The sequence below is a fragment of the Octodon degus genome, unplaced genomic scaffold (genome assembly GCF_000260255.1).
Source record: "Octodon degus isolate 3935 unplaced genomic scaffold, OctDeg1.0 scaffold00009, whole genome shotgun sequence".
In the NCBI taxonomy this organism is placed as follows: Eukaryota; Metazoa; Chordata; class Mammalia; order Rodentia; family Octodontidae; genus Octodon; species Octodon degus.
This window is the reverse complement of record NW_004524585.1, coordinates 1900692-1923683: the sequence shown is the minus strand read 5'-3', so window position 1 is coordinate 1923683 and position 22992 is coordinate 1900692. Positions and strand designations below refer to the sequence as shown.

General features: G+C 34.0%; 1 protein-coding gene across 1 annotated transcript in view; it reads left to right on the top strand.

Moving 5' to 3' along the window:
- Window positions 1-22124, top strand: part of Uchl5 (ubiquitin C-terminal hydrolase L5) — a 32806-nt gene extending 10682 nt beyond the window's left edge. The window contains exons 2-10 of the mRNA XM_023707299.1: window positions 1383-1446; window positions 3234-3339; window positions 11440-11565; window positions 11649-11710; window positions 11797-11927; window positions 13258-13321; window positions 17896-17998; window positions 18767-18880; window positions 21975-22124. Coding sequence (XP_023563067.1) covers window positions 1383-1446; window positions 3234-3339; window positions 11440-11565; window positions 11649-11710; window positions 11797-11927; window positions 13258-13321; window positions 17896-17998; window positions 18767-18880; window positions 21975-22124 — 920 coding nt within the window. The remainder of the gene's footprint in view (window positions 1-1382; window positions 1447-3233; window positions 3340-11439; window positions 11566-11648; window positions 11711-11796; window positions 11928-13257; window positions 13322-17895; window positions 17999-18766; window positions 18881-21974) is intronic.
- Window positions 22125-22992: the final 868 nt, after the last annotated feature.

The window sequence follows — 22992 nt, the reverse complement described above, 5'->3', positions numbered from 1 at the left end:
TTTGATGTATAACCCCATTGATCCTCATGACCAATCTCTTAGATAAACAGCACTGTTCATATTTTTCTGCATGAAGAAAAGTGAGGGTCAGAGAGATTGAATCCTTAAGGTTAAGAACTTTGGGGCCGGGGAGATGGCTCAGTAGAATAAGCGCTTGCCTGGCAAGCACAAGCACCTGAGTTCAATCTCCGGTTCCGCCAAAAATTAAAAAAAAAAAAGAACTTTAAGGCAGTTGCTAGGCTTAAGATGCAGGTCTCTGCAATCATTGCTTATTTCACTTTCTGTTATATCATGGTGTTTTGGAAATTGAATGTATATAGGGACAGAGATGCTAATAGTTGAGTTGTGCTATTTACTAACATAAATGTATTTAATATACAACTTTTAAAGTATCATTTGAAATTCTTCCTATGTAGAAGATTTGGAGGCACTTTCATTCAATAGGGTCTTTCTTTTTTTTTTTCTTCTTTTTTGAGACAGGGTCTTGCTATGTAACCCAGGCTGGCCTTGAACTCATTATGTAGCCGAGGCTGGCTTTGAATTCACAGCGATCCTCCTGCTTTAACCTCCCAAGTACTGGGATTATATGTGTGCGCCACCATACTTGACTGGACCAAGTGATTTTAAACATTTTTTTTTTTTTTTTAACTATTAAATGGTATTTTGCTATGTTGCTCACGCTGGTGCGAAGCTCTTGGGCTCAAGCCATCTTCCCACCTCACTCTTCCCAGTAGTTGGGATTAGGTATGTGCCGCTTCTCCCAGCCAGATAATCCCTTTACTGCTAGATACCAGTAGTACTCCTGCATACTTGAATGACAATGGTAGTAATAAAAAGTATCTGTAAAAGTTGGTATATGCTCCCTAAGAGACAGAAATGCCCTAGTTGAAAACCACTGTCATAGAAGAAGAACATTTTGGGAGAGGAAAAAGGAGGAGATAATTGTGACATGGTTGAAAACACACAAGTGAAACTTACAAAAGTAAGTCCAGAGCAAAAACTGATATGGAAATAACTATGAAGTGGTATTTATTTTCCCAGAAGGAAAAAAGTGCATAATAACAAGAAAAAGAAGAAAAGAGGGCTAGGAACAGAGTAAGGGAAACCTAGTAGCTAAAGAAGAGTGAGAGATTGAGAGAAATAGCAGTTAAGACGCTGATTTAATGATAATAAATTCTTGAAACTTTAAAAAAAAATTACGATATACTCGCCATACAAATAATTGAGAATTATTAACGGGAGTAATAAAATTTGGCTCTGGGCTTTTATCAGTTTTGCTATTTTAATTTGTCATGTCTTATTGCCCCCAGATGTGCCTTTTAAAAGATACTTTATCATGAGACATAGTGAAGTTTTTATAAAGAAAATAACTTTTATTTCAGGTTGCCGAGGTGCCCAAGTAGAAGAAATATGGAGTTTAGAACCTGAGAGTTTTGAAAAATTAAAGTAAGTAAAATTTTAGTTCTGTTAGACATACTCGATTATGCTTTGACAAACTTAAAAGATAGTTAGATCTGTGTTTATTTTACATGAATATCCAAGGCTAAGTATATTATTTTCTTTAAGTCTTTTAGTCCTATGAGGTAGGTATTCTAGTTTTATAGCCAAGAACCTGAGGCTCCTAGATATGTAACTTGCAGGAGATTCAACTTTAAGTTTCTAGGCAAGGGAGATAGCTCAGCAGCATAAGCACCTGCCTGGCAAGTGCAGATCCTTAGTTCAATCCCCAATACAATATGAAAAAAACTCCCAAACCCCCAATTTTTGTACTTTTATTTCCACAGAATTGTGACTGGTGATGTTTTATAAAATGCACCATAAAAAACATGAATAATAGGTTAGTCTACAAAAGCATATCTAAGAAATACTGAATATTAATGGTAATTCAGAAAATTTTGGGGCTGGGGAGATAGCTCAGTAGAATAAGTGCTTGCCTGTCAAGCCCAAGGGCCTGAGTTCAATCCCCGGTTCTACCAAAAAAAGAAAAAAAGAAAATTTCATCCACGTATGTTGGTGTATGCCTGTAATCTCAGTACTCTGAGAGGCTTGGGCAAGTTGGACCCAGTCTAAAAATAAACAAGTGCCTGGAATGTTGCTGATTGGAAAGGCCCTCTCTTCAATTCCTAGTCCACAAAAATAAGTTATACATTATCGCATTGTTTCTTGGGAAGAGTACAATGCAAGTTCCAAATGTAGATGCCAGGGAGAATTTTCCCCTTCTTTCTCATTGTTGATCAGAATGACTTCTTAGGCCTCCTTTTTAACCCTCAGCCTCCATAACTTCAAGCATGGCCTTTAAATCTGCAAAAGGATTCTTAGAATTGGAGGGACAAGGTATAGGCTTTTAAAAGGGAAAATGGGGACTAAGGAAGAATGGTGACTATTTTCAGTAGTAATAAGGCGCTGATTTGCTTCTACATTTTCCCCACAAAAAAACCATTTTAGATAAAATCACTTCTGGCTGAGATTAGGGGAGGTTAAAAAGACAGTGTAACATTTAATCTGTGTGTAAAAGGATAGGTAGAGTGCTTGCCTAGCATGAGTTCATACTCTTTAACACTAAAAAATAAATTGTATAAAATAGAAAGGAAACATTTTTTGTTGAGGGAAAGGCAACTAAAGCACTGGAGGGAGGACAAAAGTAGTGATTTAACTTTTCAAGTGCCTCAGTGGTTCCATTAGGAATATGAATGATTTCACTATGCAGGAGGTGACTGCAGATGTTCTTACTGTATTTTGTACATATGAAGGTGACTGTCTTCATTTAATAAAATGCATGCTATCAGTTTATCTGTAAACATGCCACAGGAACTTTATGGATTTTGGATTTTAATCTAGCATTAGTAGCTTCTAGTTTTGCTATACTCTCAATGTTCTGGGTTTTTTTTTAATGATATAAATTTTTTTTCCCATAATTTTATTGATAAACAAATAGCAATGAGACAGTTTCAAATCAAATTGGTAGGACCAATGTTCTGTTTTTAAGTGAGGTGATACAAGGTACAAATGAATTGTATATGAATTTGAATTATAAAACTTTTATAATTCTATCTTGACTGATAGAGGTTTTAGTTTTATTAGTCGTTATGGCAACATTTTGGTAATGAATGACAGTAATTTTAAAATTTTCTTGTTTAGTTTATTTCATTTGCATTGTATTATATATTACCAGTGTATTGTAAAAGAATCATGTTTTGGTGTCACTAATTATTATTAATTACCTTTATTTGTAGGCCAGTTCATGGGTTAATTTTTCTTTTCAAGTGGCAGCCAGGAGAAGAACCAGCAGGCTCTGTGGTTCAAGACTCCAGACTTGATACAATATTTTTTGCTAAACAGGTATGGTCTGCTGAAAACTCAGGTGCCAAGAGACTTACTCTGTGTGTTTATAGTATAGCAGTCCTTAGACTTCTTTGTCTTAAAATGTCTTTACACTCTTAAAGATTATTTCTCCAAAACACTTTTTATTGGAGTGTCTAGCAATACTTACTAAATTAGACATTGAAACCAAAACATTTAAAAAATATGAAAACATTTTAAAATAACAATAAAGTTTTTATATATTATACTTTTTCGTTGGTGGTTATGGAACTGGGGTCTCATGCATGTAAGGCAAGCATTTTTTTGTTTTATGCCCAGGCAAAACGGTCATATATTTTAATGAAAAACAACTATCTACCAAAACCAAAAACATTTGTGAAAAGAGAATATTACTTTAAATATTTTCAGTCTCTTTAATGTCTGGCTTAACTACATAGTGAGACCATCTCAACTCCCCCTAAAAGAGTACTATATAAAGGAAAATGATGTTGGCATATGAATTTCTAGAGTCCCTTGATATTTTTCCATGTCTACATTATCCTTCTTTACTGTAATTTATTGTTTTATTATATTTTCTTGCTGGTATTAAGATGTCAGGTTACTAATTCCCCAGTAATACCATTTCGGTGTGTATGATGATAATTTTTAGTAAACAGACAGATTTATAATTCTTCAATAGTACCTGCAGTTTTTTAAATATATACCTCCTGGGCCAGGGATACAACTCAACAGCAAAAGTACCTGCTTGGCAGATGCAGGTCCTGAGTTTCATTCCAGGTACCAAAATAAATAATAAATAAATACCTCCTATGGGTCTGCCCTGGAAGGCATGTAGTATATATGTAATATATATGTAATAATTTGGTTTTGGTTTTAGCATTTCAAGAGTTTTTAGGCAAGAAGATAGCTTGGTGGTCTAAGCACCTGCCTGGCAAGTGCAAGAACCAGGGTTCAGTCCCCAGTACCACATGCCATGCTTGCCCCATCCCAAGCCAGTCACCGAAATGGGGCATGGTGGCTCACCCCTGTATTCCCAGTGCTGGGGAGGCTCAGACAGAAGGATCACTATGAGTCTGAGCTGTATAGTGAGACCCTGTACCAAATAAATAAGTAAATTTGAAGAAAAGAGCTTATACCAAAGATTTGCAACCCGGAGTGTCAGACTTTAAGGAATATTTTCAGAAATTAAAAAATTAGTCTAATTTATTTGTGATAAGGTAATACAGATTAAATGTATAATATAAACATGTAAGTGTATAGTATTAGTATTTATATGTAGAGTTGTATCAACTTAGATAACACAAGCCATCTTAAAATCATGTGCTGATTGGCGGTATATATATCACTGACTAATGAAACATCAAGGGCTAGAGGTATAACTTGGTGGTAGTATCTGGCATGTGCAAGACCCAGTGTAAGGGTTCAGAATGATAGTGTTTTTCTATTATACATTATGGTCTTGTTATCATTTCACTGATAGGAATGCTAATGTATTGTGATTTACTTAAGATTGTACTGCAGTGGTGCTAGATTTGTCTGACTACATCTGTTCAGTCATTCAGAAAGAATGATTGAGTACTCACAGTATGGAAAAGACAGTGACAGGTGCTTAAGGAAAAACTCATCATTCTTGCCCTCAAATATACATAGAATTTAGTGGAGAAGATTGATATTACCAATTAATGCAAAATTACAGTGGGTGTAAATACAGCATGAAATGAGAACTATGTTTAAAAGTTTGGGAACAATCCATTATGACTACTCTCATTTTGATCACTGACCTTTTAGTTTGGGATTCTCGAGACTACCCTCGGTCTTGATAGCAGTTGCACATTTGAGGAATGCTTGTTCACAAGAGCAATCAGACCTCATTGAAAGTTGTTATATTCAGTGATTTTGGTTTATTGCAGCAAAAGGGTGTAGATTGGTCAAGTAAAAGAAAAAGATACATGGGGCAGAATGCAGAAAAGTTCTGTTGTGGTACTTTTAATTGTTTCCTCCTAATAGTACCACGGATGATCCTAACTTTCCTGGCATTGTTGTCTGATAATAATAGAGTATTGCCCACCCAGAGAACCTCAAATGACTCTTGAAAGTTAGAGATTTGATTTGATTTCATTGTTTTATTTTATTTTTATGTTATTGTATTGTATTGTATTTTAATTTAATTTTATTTTATTGTCAAGAGTTTTTGTTGGGCTCCAGTCACATAGAACTGATCAGCCAGCCATGTGGCTGACCTCAGTCTTAGCTCTATGGGATACTGAGTTGATAATTTTGCCCCAGCTCCCCAGCCCCAGGTCAGACTGCTGGACTATCCGTGTGGCACAGCATCCCAAGATAACAGAGACTCTTTTTCTCAGGCATGACATTTTAAGGTCTATGAGAGGTCAGAGGGACAAACTTTTGGGACAAAGTTAAATTCTTAGTTATACTTGTAAAAATGTAACTTGACCTTGTTGGAGAGGTCTGAGAAAGCGCTTAGCTGAAATGTAAAGGTTAAGTAGGAATTAACTAGGGGAGAGTGATTGAGGATCATTTCAGATTAACATCAGCTTTATGACAAAAGGAAGTAAGACTAATAAAAGGCATTAGAAGGTCACTGAAACTGGAATTTATAGAGTACCAGGGAGATGCCATGAAGTAAAAAGCTGAATAAGTAGTATATATTATTTAGGATTAAGTATAATTAAGTTTAGAAAAGCAATGGGTTACATGTCCTAAAATTGCCAAAGTTGCTGCCTTCATTTTTTTCCCTCTGTGTATGTCTTCTATTCCAAAGGTTACTTCATGATTTGAGATAACTTTTGTAGTTTCAACTGTTCTACCTCAGTTTCATGTTCCAGACAGCAGAGAAAAGCACGTTCTCTTAACACTTATGGAAATTTTTTGAAATATACTCAAATCATATGCTTCCTTCTGTTTCACCAAAACTCAGTAATTTGGGTTATCAGCAACAGATGCTAGGAATGCTTTCTGCATTCTGGGTGGCCATGGGCACAGATAAGACTTTGGTAGTCTAATCTTATTTAGTAAGGACAACCTGGACATTGGAGAATAAATACAGTTGCCAGAGGTCAGAACATGCAGTGTATTTTAGTCCTATTGAGACTTCTATCTGTATTCTATGAATAATAGAAAGTTATTGAAGTGTTTTTAACCATGATATTGTTAGATTTGCATTTAGAAGAGATTTCTTTGGTTACAGTGTGAGGCATGCATTTGAAAAGTGGTATGAGATACAGTAGTTGATATTAATAGAAGGCTTAACAACAGCCCGGAAGTAGATATACATAAAAAACTGATTTAGGTGTAGTAATAGGAAGTAAGAGTTAACATCTTTAGTATGTAATGAATTGGATTTGAGAATGGAAGAAGGTGTATCAGAGATGTCTGTACTTTTCTTTATTCCTTAACATGCATTTAAAATAAACAGAATGAAACTTCAATAATCTTTGATTGATAATACACACAGAATCATTTGTTAAAGACATTTTCATTTCTCCAATATAGATTTTTGGGTTTTTTGTCCAGAATCAAATGGCTATAGTTAAGTTTGTTTCTTGTCCTTTATTCTAATTCTTTGGTCTGTGTGACTATTGTTTTTGTTTTTTAATCAATGCTTTGCTATTTTTGTTATGACGGCTTTGTAGTATCAATTTGAAGTCAGGTAGGGTGATGCTTCAAGGCCTGCTCTTTTTTTATTAGGATTGCTTTGCTATTTTGGGTCTTTTGAGCTTCCCTATAAATTTTAGGATTGCTTTTTTCTAGTTCTCTAAAGAATGTCACTGGAATTTTGATGGGGATTCCACTAAATCTATAAATTACTTTTGGTAGTATTATATTTTTACAGTGCTAATTCTGCTGTCCCATGAATATGGGTGATCTTTCCATCATCTTGTGTCTTACTATCTTTGTAGATGTCTTTTACCTTAGGTTGATTCCTAGATACGTTATATATATGTATATATATTATATATATATATAATATATTTATATATATTAAATATATAATATATATACATTTAAGTCTTTTTATTGGTACATTTTAGATATAATGATCACATACCTTATAGAGAATTTGTACCTATACCTGATGTAACTTGTTTTTTGTTCCCATTCCCTTATCCTCCCTTTAGTCCCTCCTCACCTCCCTACTTACAGAAGCTGTTTCCATGTTTTCTTTTTCTCATTTTTTTTTTTAAATTTTCTTTTTTCCTTTCTTCCTCCCCTCTTCCTTGTTTCCTCCCCATTTGAACATTTTCTTCTTACTTCACAATTCGTACTATACATTTTGGTCCTTATTTACACTTTCAGTTCCTCACAACTGAGAAACAATGCAGTGTTTACATATGTATGTCTGATTTATTTTGCATAAAAACATGGTCTCAAGATGCATCCATTTTCCTAGAAATGTCTCAGGTATATCTATTATGGTAGAGTAGTAGTCCATTGTATAAAAGACACCTCTTTTGTTCACCAGTTGATGGACATTTGGGTTGTTTCCAAGATTTGGCTATTATAAACTGTGTCACTATAAATGTGCATATGTTGCTGTGGTATGATGCTTTTAATTCTTTTGGGAATATCAAGAAGGAGAATAGCTGGGTTGAATGGGACCTCCAGTCCTAGTATTTTGAGGCATCTCCACATTGATTTTTCACAGTGGTTGCAACAATCTATATTCCCACCAATAGTGGAGAAGGTATGATGGTTTTGGTCTAGATGTCCCCCTAAAGCCTCATGCAGTCATGAGTTAGGCTTTTAGAGTTTGTGATTAATTCATTGATCCAGTGCTGGGATTACGGGTGTGAGTGCCCACCTGCCCTGGGATGGGCAACCTGAATGCAATATAAAGGAGGGAAAAAGGCCTGCTGTCTGCCACTGCTCTTGCTATTTAGCTGTTTTCCACCACCATGAACTACAGTCCTCTGCCGTGTGCCACTCTGCCTTGGAGTTAGCTGAGTATGAACTGAAACCTCCACAAACTGTGAGCTAAATGAACTTTTCCTTCCTTAATTTTGGGTGTTGGGTATTTTGTCTCAGCAACCAGAGGAATGTAACTTAGAATTGTTCCGTTTTCCCCGACAGCACTACCAGCATGTGTTATTAGTTGATTTCATGATAATAGCCATTCTTGCTGTAGTGAGATGGAATCTCAGTGTTGTTTTAATTTTCATATCTCTGATGACCAGTGATGTTGAACATTTTTCCATATACTTATTTGCCATTTGTGTTTCTTTATCTGAGAAGTATGGATTCATCTCAGATGCCCATTTTTGAACTGGGGCATTAAATTTGGTGCTCTGATTATTTTGAGTTTTTTTTATATTTTCTCAATAGTATTCTTCTGTGTGAGAAACAGTTGGTAAACATGTTTTCTCACACTGTGGGTTGTCTCTACTCTGTTGGTGATTTCTCTTGCAGTGCAAAAAACTTTTAATAAGATGAGATATTTACTGATTCCCTGTGATCATGATTTTGTTCATAAAGTCTTTACTACTCCAATGTCTTGAGTTTTACTTAATCTATCTTGTAGCAAAGTTAATGTTTCTGTTTTAATATTTAGATCTTTGATCCATTTCAACTTTAGTGCATGGTGCAGGATATGGGTCCAGGATATTTTAATCTTTGGCATGAGAAAAACCAGTTTTTGAATATTTTTATATCCATATGCACTGTAAGTGCTATTCCTCATATACAAAATGAGTTGTAATATATCATAGACGAAATTACTGTGGGCATCAAAAGAGAAATATCAGTAACTAGTTTTTATTTTACTTTTCTTTAAGAAATATCAACTTCCAGTGATGTTACAGACATCAATTACAGACTTAAATTCCTTAAATTATAGAAGTGTGTGATAGAATACTGGCTGTAGCATTGACTATCTTTGATATATCATGGTCTTGAAAGAATGTGTGAATAAGTGTAAATTTTAATTGTATTCCTATTGTCTCTATCCCCATACAGTTTCATTTCAGGTAATTTTGGCCCAACATAAGAGATTATAAAGTTTTTGAAAACCCCATTTATTATTTTAATTTTTTTTCATCTTTTTCCCCCCATAATTTTATTGAGAAATAAATAGCAATGAGACAGTTTCAAATCAAATTGGTAGGACAGTTCCAATAATTAACACATTGCATACTGCCATCCTAGTGTGAAAACCGCATTTATGATGGTTAAAGTAATTCATTGAAATTTACTAACCAACTGTGATTCAGATAAAAAATCTACATTGATAGATAGCAATAACAATCTTTTTTTTCAAATTTATTTTTATTCATTGATTGATCGATAGATTTGGTACAGGGCCTTGCTACACAGCTTGGATTCATAGTGATCCTCCTGTCTCAGTCTCCCCAGCACAGTGGGATTACAGATGTGCACCACCACAGCTGGTTTTAGTGGCCCACGTGGCGTACCTGGGGTTCCAGGATGGCACAGCATGTGGTTCCGAGGATCAAACACAGGTTCTTGTGCTTGCCTGGCAGGCACTTAGACTGCTGAGCTATCTCCGCAGCCCCAGCAATAACAATCTTAATTAGATTCTAGATCTCCCAGTACTCTAATTTATCAATTTTAGGAAGTACTTCAAAGAGAGGAATCACACAAGGGTAGTGGTATTATGTGTTAAAAATTAGGAGTAAAGGAGTAAAAAAAATTGTTAAATACTGTAGTTAACCTTCTGGCATTCACAGATTTTAGGTCCTTTCCAACTCTGGTTTTGTATCTGCCCTCAAAAGTGTAGAAGAAACTGTTGTCCATAAATTATAATCTTGTTTGAGAGCCTATATATACAGGGACAATCTAGTGTGATGGCTAAGTACAGGAGTTCTAGAAATCAGACTGTCTTTTGGTTAGGTGTCACCTTGTGTCTCTTCCTGCTTTAACTTCCACATATATAAGCAAGGCCATGGCTATTACTCCTTGGCTATTACTCCTTCATCATAGGTTGTTGAGAGGATGAAAAAAGGTAATATATATGAAGTAGTAGAAACTACTTGACAGAGATGCTATCTAAATTTTTCTCTTCTGACTAGAACGCAAGGGCACATAATTTGTTTAATGAACATTTAATAGCTAGATGACAACATTGTAAGGACTGTGATTTAAGAAAATGTGTGGATAATACATACCTTTCTTGCATATTCAAATGAGCATAGATATATTGCAGAACTTTGCTAACAGCCACATAGATGAGTTGAAATTTGTGCTGTGTCTGAAATTTGTGCTGTATAAATATGACTGAATTCAGTAGATAGAATAAATTTTTTAAAAAATGGGGAAAGCAATTTTTGTTAGATTAATTCAGCTGTGTTTTAGGTTAGGGTAATTGATCTTGTTACTTAAACTGGATTGGTTTTTTGATTTTTTTGTTTTTTTGTTTTTTTTTTTTTTTTGGTTTCATAAAATTGCCAATGTTAGAATTTCACCATGTTCTTGAAATTAGACTGGAATAGAAATTAAACATGTTTATTATGTGTCTACTAGAAGTATAAAATAAAATTTGAAAATAATAATGTTTTGAGTGTCATTGTTACCACTTAAATAGTTCCTTCAAGCAAATGGACACTGAGTTATTATTATGTTAGAGTTTTCTACAGTAACAGTCAATGGAAAATATATGCATAATTATTCAAGGGGATTTTATTAAGTAGACTTGCAGGATCAGGGACTGAGAGTCCATGATGGCTGTCTCCATGCTGGAGAGCTGAAAGATCCAGTAGCTAGTCAGCCCAAGATGGAAACCTCAGAACATGAACATTTGAGGATTTAGGCTGAAGGGCTAGATGCTCACTGGAGCATCACTGGTATGCATCTGTTAGAAGGCTGGAGACACTGGAGACCAGTACCCACAGGCAGTGATGACAGCTGGATCTCAACAAAAACAAAATATTTCTTTCCTTTTTCTCTATTCAGGCAACGGGATGGCCTACTTGTTGATACCACCCACCTCTGGGGTGCATCTTTTTCCTTCAGTTTATGAGAGTACATGTCACTTATTACAGATGTATCCAGCACTGTGCTTTACTAATCTGCTAGGTGTTTCTTAATTCATTGAGGTTGACATATCATGATTAACTCTCACATCTTCACTCTTATATTTTGTAGGTAATAAATAATGCTTGTGCTACTCAAGCCATTGTAAGTGTGTTACTGAACTGTACCCATCAAGATGTCCATTTAGGAGAAACATTATCAGAATTTAAAGAATTTTCACAAAGCTTTGATGCAGCTGTGAGTATATTCTTCTTCCCAATCCCAGATGACCTATTTGTGATAGCTCTTATTTTAACAGACTACTTTTTAAATTATTTCAGATGAAAGGTTTGGCATTGAGCAATTCAGATGTGATTCGACAAGTGCACAACAGTTTTGCCAGGTATGTAGGCTTTATTTTAAATAACAACTTTTTTTTTTTTTTTTTTTTTTTTGCTTTTCTCTAATTTTTTTTTTTCTTTACTGTAGACAACAAATGTTTGAATTTGATGCAAAGACGTCAGCCAAAGAAGAAGATGCTTTTCACTTTGTCAGTTATGTTCCTGTTAATGGAAGGTTGTATGAATTGGATGGATTAAGAGAAGGACCAATTGATTTGGGTAACCTGGTTCCTGTTTCTGTTATTTTTCATTTAGCAAGGGAAAAAAAGTTTGTTTTACACACAAGATTGCTTACATTTTAAAGGCAAAAATACTGTGAGGTATGATATGTAAGTCTCAGGTTTTATAATAAAACCAATGTAGGAAGGATATGTTTACTACAGTTGAATTTTCTATAGTGTATTAAATACATCTTTATATGCCATCTATATTTAAAATACTTATATTTCCATATTATTAAAAAACTAGTGGAATGTTTTTTCAGTTCTATAGAAAATGCTTTCCACCAGTTTGGTACTTAATATCATATCTACATGTTCTCTGTTGAATTCTCTGTGGTTAGCTATTTATTCACTTAAATCATTAAGCATAAAGAAGTAAAAGAATGCAGTGGCTAGTTTTACTATACAGCTGGTGGCTATGCTACAACTTATGAAAATAGGATTAAAACAGTAAAATTGATTTTGCATGATGAGTGGATTTTATTTTTTTATTTTATAGTTATGATTGTGGGAAATCAGACAAAATGTTGAAAAAATAAGGATTGAATTGACGTGTATGCTGTTTTTCTAAGCCTTTAGTTTTACCATCTGTGAAAGGAAAGTAGTCATCCTTATTTCAAGGATTATCCATTTAAGATAACTTCTTAATTTCTCTAAATATTTGCTAAGTATATACTAGGTGACATGATAATGTAATAATATAAATTATAATTCGCCTAACCCTTACCAAGAAAATAAGAATTGAAGCGTAATGTAATTGTTCTAAAAAGGTTTATACTGTCCTGAATTTATTAAAGCATTTCTAAAAAGGAATATTTTAGATCACACTTTTTTTTTCCCATAATTTTATTGAGAAACAAATAGCAATGAGACAGTTTCAAACCAAATTGGTAGGACAGTTTCAATAATTAACACATTGCATACACTCTTCCTAGTGGTTAATTGCTGTACAAGATGCGGACATGATATCCTATTTACAAACACCATTAGAACAGATCACTCTGTTCATTAAGAGAATGTAACTATATATCTATCCTAACCACTTTGAATACACAGATACAAAATGGACATTATTCTGTATCCCCTTTTTTTGTTAAGTTCCATCATTTAAATATTATAGGTGTGTAAACTCAGCAAAATATTCTAAAAGAGTTCAGTAGCCCATAATAGTATTGGGTCTTCCGCTTGACTGGCAATGTCAGAAATTGTTGACCTGAATCCCCCACAGCTCAACATAACAGCATGGCTTTACTTAGATCACACTTTTGAGAAATTGTTAATATTGATTTTTTAAAATTTTTGTTGTGACTTCTAAAATTTCTTTCTAGGTGCATGCAATCAAGATGACTGGATTAGTGCAGTAAGACCAGTGATAGAAAAAAGGATACAAAAGTAAATATTCCACCAAATTCATTGACATAACACTGTGGTTATTGTACATTTTGTTGTTAATGTTTTAACAGTGTGTATCAAAAATCTACTTTTTAAAAAACATTTAAGTTAAAGAGTATACTAATTGATAAGACATTAGAAACAGTACACATTTAGAAGACCAAGGTGAAAGGTATTTAGCCATGGATTCTTCTTCATCGTCTTCATGTTTTGGTACTGAGGATTGAACTCAAGAATTTGTGCTTGCCAGGCAGCAGTTATGCCATTAAGCCATCTCCCCAGTCCTAACCTAGGGTTTTGTATTACACACTGCTGTTCTCCGATGTAGTTTCTCAGTTGCAGATATCAGCATACAGAGTTAGTCAAGGTGAAAATTGTAAACATTAATTACTATTTTCAAAAAGACTTATGGAAATTGTGAGTACAGTCATCTCAGCCATCCTGTATATATACTTGCATGTTTTTCCCTCCTTTTTTCCTATCTTTTCTCCTTTCTCACATCTTCATTGTTTAATCCTTAAGTTCAGTTTCTTTACATTTTACTATACCTATTATATCTTCCAGGTTTTATTTATTCTTTCTGGTTCTTACAGTAGGGAGATGAATAAATCTACTTTTCATTAAGTTAATGCGTTCAGTAACTATTTCAGAAAAATGACTTTTATGTAAGAATATGACATACTAATATTAGAGAAATTAGATCTGTTGATCTACATTAAGAGTTTTTTTTTGCTACATATATTTTATGATTTTTTTAAGTTTCATTTTGTTTTTAAGGATTTTTAAAATATAAAATTCATCCTTTTTTAAAAAAAATAATTATATATTCACATTCAGTTGTAAAAATTATTATAAAGAAGTCATGTGTATTTTTGTCTTGGAATGGTACCTGTCTTGCAAATGATCATACAATGTCGCTGCCAGGTTATTGACATTATTGCCCTCTGATTTTCTTTTTTTCTTTCTTTCTTTCTTTCTTTCTTTCTTTCTTTCTTTCTTTCTTTTTTTTTTTTTGTAATTTAGGGAAGGATCTACAGGGTATTTAGGGTCTCACTACTAGATCGGACTCGTAATGATCTGCCTGTTTAGCCTTCCAAGAGCTGGGATTACAGGTGCTCCACCACGCCCAGTCTTTGCCCTCTGATTTCTCATGTTATATCCAGTGTCATTCCTCTGTAGATATGGCAGGGTTGCTTTGTTCTTCATCTTTAGTTTTCAGAAGTTTCACTTTAATGTCTCTTGTGTAAATTTCCTTGGTTTTATATTGCTTGGTGTTTGTTCAACTTCTTATCTCTGTTGGTTTATGTCCTGTCAAATCTGGGATATTTTCTTGGACTACTTCTCAACTTCACTCTCTTTTTCTCCTCCCTTTGTTATACGCCAAGGGCTTGGATGTTAGTTCTTTAGTTAGTTTCATAGATTGCTTGGTGCTATTTTTTTCAGTCTGTTTTCTTTTTTCAGATTATTTCTGTTGTTCTGTCTTCCTGTTCAGTGTTTCTTTCCTTGTGCTTTCCATTACATTGTTTAGATCATCTATTGAGTTATTTTGCTTATTGTATATATCAGTTGTAAAATTTCATTTTGGATTCTTTTCATATCTTCTGTTTTTTTGGTAAGACTGACTTTTTGCTTGTGTCTATTCATAACTGCTCATTGAATCATTTTCATAATGACCTTTTAAGATCTCTGTCAGACAGTTCTGCCATCTACCATCTTTTAGGCTGAGACCTTTATGATTTTTAAATATAATGAGTGTTTATTGACCAAAACTTGAACATACACACACACAACACACACACACACACACACATAATTTTTTCCTTGCTTTTTTGAAAGGTCTCACTGTGTAGTGCAGGCTGGCCTCGAACTTATGGTGATCTTCCTGCCCCAGCCTACTCTGGGATTACAGGAGTGTGCCACCATACCTGGTAGTATTAAATATTTAAATGTTCTGTTTTAACTTTTTAATAAACACTCTTGGCAGAGTAATTTGAGAGTGCTACTTCATTATTGCCGGGGAGAAGTTGAAGCCCATGTTTCCAATTTGGCTTCTGTTGACACTTAAGGGGGAAAGTGGTTCCCCGTTACTGCTGGACAGGGTGAGAGTTCTGGCTCCCAAGGGTTTCCACTGATACCACTCTGGCTAGGAGAGATAGGTGTGCCTTGTTACTGCTCTCCACATGTCCTCTACTGATTCTTAAGTGGGGCTTGGTGGCCTTGTCACTAGATGATAGTGACAGTTCTGGTCTCTGCTCATTGTTTTCTGATACTACAATTGTCTGTTGTTGTTGACACTTATTAGAGATGAAAAGCCCACATCCCTGTTCAGCCTTTTTCACAACAACACAGTTGTCTCATTGCAGCATAGTGAGGTGGGATATCTGGGTTCCGTGCTTCACCTTTTGCTGTGGGGTCAAAGTTTTTGTTTTTTTTTTTTTTTTTGTCTGACCACAGTAGAGTGATTTTTGTTTGAAGTTTTTTCTGTCTTTCCAGGCTCCTTCCTGTGCTGTTTTGCTAGAGAAAGCAGACCTTTTGTTGGGTATTTCTTGTTTGTTTGTTGACATGTCTGAATTGCTATCTTCAGCTTCAAAGCTAGCTAGGATTTATGTGGTAGAAAGAGAAACCAAGAATAGCCATGCAGTTCTTGGATCCTGATTTCTGTAGCTTGTCTGCCTTCTCTACGTTTGAAAATTTATTTATATTCATTCATTCATTCAAATTTTTTCTCTTTCTGTCTCTCCCTCCCCCTTCTTCCCTCTCCTTGTAATTTATTATGTCTGGAATTTTTAGCTGTACTTGATGTGAGGAATAAGTGCCATTTACATGTAACGAATAGTTTTCTAAGTGCCATTTCCTACCATAAACCAGCTGAAGCTATGAGATGTTTTACTGGTATCAAGTAGTGAAAAATTAAACTGCATTCAGAAGTTTTACTACAGGATATAATTATGCAAATATTTTACATATATAAGATAAAAATTTAAATGTATTCATTAAAATAGAAAGTATATCATGAATACTTTTTAAAAATATTTTCATTGAGAAACGAGACAGTTTCACAAGCAATTATAGTACATTTTCAATAATTAATACATTATATATTGTTGTCTTAGTGGTTATTCGTTGTACAAGATGCAGACCTGATATCCTGTCTCAAACACTACTAGAACAAACCTCTCTATTCATTGAATTAAGAGAATGGAGCTGTATTATCTATCCTAACTATTTTGAGTATACAGATACAAAATGGTCATTCATTTGTATCCCCATTTTTTGGTTTTGTCAGAGAAGGATGTTCCATTGTTATTGAAATACTGTAGGTATATGAATTCAGCAAAATATCCAAATATACTCCAATAGTCCCTAACAGTAGTGGGTTTTCCATAAGATTGTCAAATGTCCGAAGTTGTTGAGCATTTTATAGCTCATCATATTAATAAGGCTTTACTTTTTATATTTCATTTTCATACTTTTCTGCTGGATGGTTAAGACCAAGAAGGAGCAAGACCTATATAACAAGAAATGTAACTTTTGTATCTGATAAGGTCAGTCAGATCCCCTCAGGATTTAACCTGAAACCCTGTACCTCAGTTTGTAGATCCTTTGTCAGTGTCAGCTATATGGATGAGTCACGGCCATTGCTTGGTCAATGTGCTCTCTGTGAAAGCCTGAGAGAATGTTTTCCTTCCATGTGACTCTCCTTAGGCACACACTACATTGTCAGTCACTTTCCTCTGTGGCCCTAAGATCTCCTTGATCAGAAAATTTGGGACATAATTGAGTTATAGGATGTTACAGTACAGGGTCTTCTATTTCCTGAGTCCTTACTGACCTTGAAAGGCTAAAGCCAAAATGTTGGCTGTCCTTGTAGCCCTTCTTTTTCTTTAATTTTCGGTCTGCAAACTTAAGTTGTTAACCCTCCAGAAGAGAAGCTTAATGATATTATTGCCCTATAACACAGGCAGTTGAACTTAACCTCACTATCTGTCTGAATATCAGACATCTTAGACATAACATGGAACAGGTATTTCCCATCAAGTATTGGTATGTTAAACTTCAAGTCCCTCCAGAATACTGTGTTTATTATATAGTAAGGACTGGTTATCACCAAGTTGCCAGTATAATTAAAACACCAGAAGTAGACCTTAACTTTAATTCTATTTATGTCTTATGAAGCTAGGAAAAATGACGAAGATGTTATTTCAAATTTAGTATTTCAGGTGGTTAAGTGAAACTTAACATTTTAGAATGATGAAATTTATCCATTTACTTCTTTATTTAGAGATATGTCTAGCTACTGGCATATTGTTCATTCAGGTTGGCTTCCAGCTGTATGATCCTTCTGCCTCAGCCTTCTAAGTAGTACTTGAGACTATAGCACCAGACTTTTTTTTTTTGCAATAATTATTTTTTCTTTCCTATAAAAAAAGCTTTCTAAAATGTTAACTTTTATTGTTAACCAATTTATACATTTTTGTTTACTTCAAAGAATCATGGAGTAATCATAGTTGATGTTTAATAGCAATGATTTATAATTCTCTATTACATTATAAATTTTGTAATAACTTTTCTAGGTACAGTGAAGGTGAAATTCGATTTAATTTAATGGCCATTGTGTCTGACAGAAAAATGATATATGAACAGAAGATAGCAGAGTTGCAAAGACAACTTGCAGAGGTTTGTGGCTACATTTTAAAAACCATATTTAGTTCAGTTATTCTCTTAGAGAAAATCTTTTACTTTTTTTTTTTGAATATAGATTTGATTAGTAAGTGTTTCAAGTAAAAATTAACCCAATACAGTATATGCTGGATTCAGGCTGCCTGGATTTAACTCTTGTTTTTACTGTTTAGTGGATTTCTGTTTCTTCATGTAGCATGAAGGTAATATTTAATAGCATTTACCTTGTTAGGAGCATTAAATGAGACATTTAAAACAATGACTGATAAATCATAAATGTCAAATAAGTGGTAGCAGTGAACTATTTACTTACTACAATTTTTTTTATTATATACTTAAGTTAGAATGTTTTTCTAATTTAATTGGGTACATTTTGATTCACACACAATCTTTGCTCATTTTTTTTAATCTTTAGGTAGTAAATATGATTGGAAAAGAAATATAATAATAGACAAAATTCTTACTGTTCTTTGGTCACATTTTCTTAAAAGTACATATAAACAGATTTATCCTTTAGTAGATTATGGCAGTATGACACAATACAGGTTTTCTGTTTAGGTAAAAATTGAAACATGTTATTACAGAAACACAGAACTATGGAAGATACCATTTAAGTATTTTTTTTTTAAACATTGCTGTTTTTAGGCTAATATCTTGTTACCAACATTACTAGTAGAAATTTGAAATTAATTTTATTATTTTAATCATTTAAAAATCTTTTGGACGTAAACTTCAATCATTAGGGTGTGGTATTTTTCTTCCAAGGAGGAGCCCATGGATACAGATCAGGGAAATAATATGTTAAGTGCTATTCAGTCAGAAGTTGCCAAAAATCAGATGCTTATTGAAGAAGAAGTACAAAAATTAAAAAGATACAAGGTATGTTTTAAAATTTGTTCTTTTAATATTGTAATAAAAAGCAGGATATTCTGACATGAAAGTATGTTTAATATGTTATTTCTTTCCTATCATTTACCAGTTTTCAGGATAATGTGTTGATTTTCTGATACCCTACAAGTAGAAGTAGTATGACTTCCATTTATATATTTATTTATATTTTTTGCTTTGTTGGGGATTCAGCCCAGATCCTTGCCCTTGTTAGCTATTCTACCTCTGAGATATATCTCCAGCCCAAAATTTTTAATAGTTTTATAAAGAACAGATTTTTAGCAATTTGATGCTTTAATTCACCAGTTATTCTTCACTATGCTCGATTAACCTATCTTTGACCATTGGGAACCTTGTCAGGCTGTTTACTAAGTCTTTGATATACCACTTCTAGTTTTTTATAACTTCCTTGCTTTCTGGTATGACATGAGGTTTGAGACTCTTCTGACACGTTTCTTGCTTCAGACTTGCACTCAGCTGTAGTTTGAAGAAGTGCTGAATTTTCACAGTAGCAGGTTATTTCTCAAAACCATTATCTGGTTGCTGAGGCTGCTCAGTGCTTCTGATTATCATTTTTTCTAGGTCTTCTCAAAGGAACAAACGGGGGGCCAGGGAGATGGCTCAGTAGAATAAGTGCTTGCCTGGCAAGCTTAAGGGCCTGAGTTCAATCACCGGTTCTGCAAAAAAAAAAAAAAGGAAAAAACAGTTTTCTTTCTTGCCTTATTTTTGAAAAGAAAATACGAAGAGAATTCATGTTACTAATCAAAATTTGGATGAAAAGGTTTTCATACTTGAAGTTAAGAATTTGCATTTCTTAAACCTAAAAATTTTGGTTCCTACCAACTTTAGCTAAATATTTTTTGCTGTATGATATATATGCATAGTATGTATATATATTAAAAGGTTCAGATTTAATAATATTACCAGTAATGATAAAAATTCAATTTTTTTTGGTACCAGGGATTGAACTCAGGACCTTCCGCTTATCAGGCAGGTGCTTATGTTACTGAGCTATCTCCCTGTCCCAACAATTGAAGTTTTTTAAAGTTTGTTTTATTCCTTAGGATATGTCCTATTGTAGACATCCAGTGAAATCACAGTGTTTTAAATTTCTTTCTTCCTTCCTTCCTTCCTTTCTTTCTTTCTTTTTTTTTTTTTTTTTCGGTCTTTTCAGACAGTCTTGCTGTGTAGTTCAGGCTGGCCTCAAGTTTAGCAGTCCTCCTGCTTTGGCCTCCTGAGTGCTGGATTATAGACGTGCGCCACCATGCCCAGTTTAAATTTCACTTAGTTTTTTCTCTTGATTTTGCTTTTACATTTTTATGATTTAAAAAATTTCTTATTAAAGTTTTAGTTTTATTGGAGTCGGGGAGATAGCTCAGCAGCATAAGCACCTGCCTTACAAGTACAAGGTCCTGAGTTTGATGCCCAGTACCACAAAATAAATAAATAAATGTTCAGATAATCCAATCAGTTCCCAGAAAAGCCTCCTAAGTTTTAGTTTTATTAAACACATAATTCAGAGTCAAATATAAAGGTTCTTTTTAATAGTATCATTCTCCTTAACTTTCATTCTGTTCAAGGTTTTTCAGAGTGAAAAGAAGAGGCAACTTTGAATTTTATGTTTTAGATACAAACTTTGTTTTTTTTTTTTTTTTTAATTTTTAATTTGATACAGGATCTTACTATGCAGCTGGGACTTTACTGATTCTCCTGTTTTCAGCCTCCCCAGTGCTGGGATTACAGGCATGCACTACCATGCCTGGTCTTTTGGCCGGCTCAGCATGCCCATTGCTGTGGATGGCACTGTATATGGTGTCATGCGTGTTATAATAATAAAAAGATCCTTTTCATTTGAAGCTTAGTTGAAGGCAAAAATTGTCCTTTTCTGTTTGTGTATGTGTGTCTTTCTTTTTCTTTTTGAGACAGGGTCTTGCCATGCATTTCAGGCTGGCCTTGAACTCACTTTGAAGCCCAGGTTGGTCTAGGACTGGCAATTAATATACTGCTTCAGCCTCCCGACTGCTGGGATCATAGGCATGTGCTGCTATGCCCAGCTCCTTTTTCCTTTGTTGCCCACCAGTGGCAGTGTAGTGCCTTACGGTGTAATAGCCAACAAATGACTGTTACAGAAAATGAGTAGATTTTTTTCAGGTGGAAATAGCAGGAGTAGGCAAGTTCCAGACTATTCTAGAGAGAACAAAGGAAAAGCCAAGTTTATGGGGACAGGAAAGTAAGTGACAGTAGTTTTAACCATTATTTTCCATTTCACATAATATTTCAAAAACTCAGATTTCCCATTTTTCATACATTCTTATGCAGGATTGTTATATAATTAATTTTTAATGTCTACCCAAAATAAAACAAGTTCTTAGAATCTTTGTCTGCTATGTTGTTTGGCAGTGCTTTGTTTTAAAAACTGAAATAATTCTTATACTGATATAAAATGAATTAACTGTTAAAATTTAATACAATTAACTGTAAGCATCCACAGAGATGTCACAGCTAGTCCAAAAGGCACCTCAGAGAAGCTAAAATTTATGTGAAGTAGAATAATGTTGAAATGAATTTTTAAAAGATAAAAGCTATTAAAGAAGAGCATTCACTTGAATCTGTACCTGATAGAAGTCTTGGTCATTGCCATCATTGATGAAGTACTGGAATTGCATAAAAATATCTGAGTATTTTCTAAACAATGCAGTTTTCTATTGCAAGTAGATTATTTTCTGGCATCACTTTCCACAAAATAAAGCTGGTTTCTTTAGGCTTTGTCTGTTGTTTACATAGATATAGTAATTTATGTATGAATTTATCATGTAGACCTTAAGTTTTTAGTTTACATTTTCACAAATAATCTTAGGTTAGACTTTGAAAAGACTTTGCTGAATGCGCTAAAGCTGTGCACAAGAAACTCTCGCCATTTGTTTGGTTTTATTAGTCTTCATTCTCAATAGGAACAGAATCTCATTATTTCTAATATTTTTTTACTATGATAGTGAAGGATTTTATTCCATTCCTATATTTAATTGGATACAAAAGATAGCAGAAAATTAGTAGAAATGCAGTGCAATGTTTTGTTTTATTTCAGATTGAAAATATCAGAAGGAAGCATAATTATCTGCCTTTCATTATGGAGTTGTTAAAGACTTTAGCAGAACACCAGCAGTTAATACCACTTGTAGAAAAGGTAAGTATTCTGCTGTTGAGTATTCAAGATTTAGTTTCTCCAAAAACATGAAATATTTTATTTTGGCATGAGTGGAAATAAAATTTCTTGAAGCTTTTTTAGTTTTAGTTTTTGCTTTTACCTACTGTTACATTCCTGAAACTAGTTAATCCTAATACTACAAAATAAAAGTGCACTTGCCCAGAGCTGTAGCCTTACAAAGTTTCTAGTGTCTAGAATTCAGGTTGTTATATATTAAACTAAAATGTAAAACACTATCCTTTCTTTAAACAGTAGCAAATTTTTAATGTTAATTGAAATAAAGCCAGGTGTAGTGGCACACTCTTTTAATGCTAGTGCTTCAGTATTGTCCCCAGTTCGAGGCCAACCTGGACTACATAGTTCAAGGCCATTCTGGAAGACATAGCAAGATTCTGTCTCAGATATCCCCTTCCAAATGAATTTCTCCTATTTAGTTTGGCAAATAACTTGAAGGGGAAAAGAGTCTAGCCTAAGAAATAAAATTTCTTATTCCTTTTTTTTTCTTTTTTTGAGAAATGGTTTCAGAGTAGTACATGTTGGCCTTAAACTTGCGTATATAGCTCAGGCTGGTTTTGAACTCATGGGGATTCTCTTGCCTCAGTCTTCCAAGTTGGCAGGTGTGTTCTGCCATGCCTGGCAGTTTTCTTATTGCTAATGCAGTGTTCTTTCCACTGAGGTGTAATGAATATAAACTAAGGATGATTTTGACATTTGTGGAATAAATAAAATGCACATAAATTGTTCTGTAGTTTAAATCAGCTTTTTAAAAAATGATTGTAGCTGAATAAAGTACACCTTACGTGGCCCCTCCCAGAATATATTCTAATAAAGGAGAAGGAATCTTTAATAGTTCCCTCAAGTGATTCTAATGCAACTGATCTGTGTATTGCATTTTGAG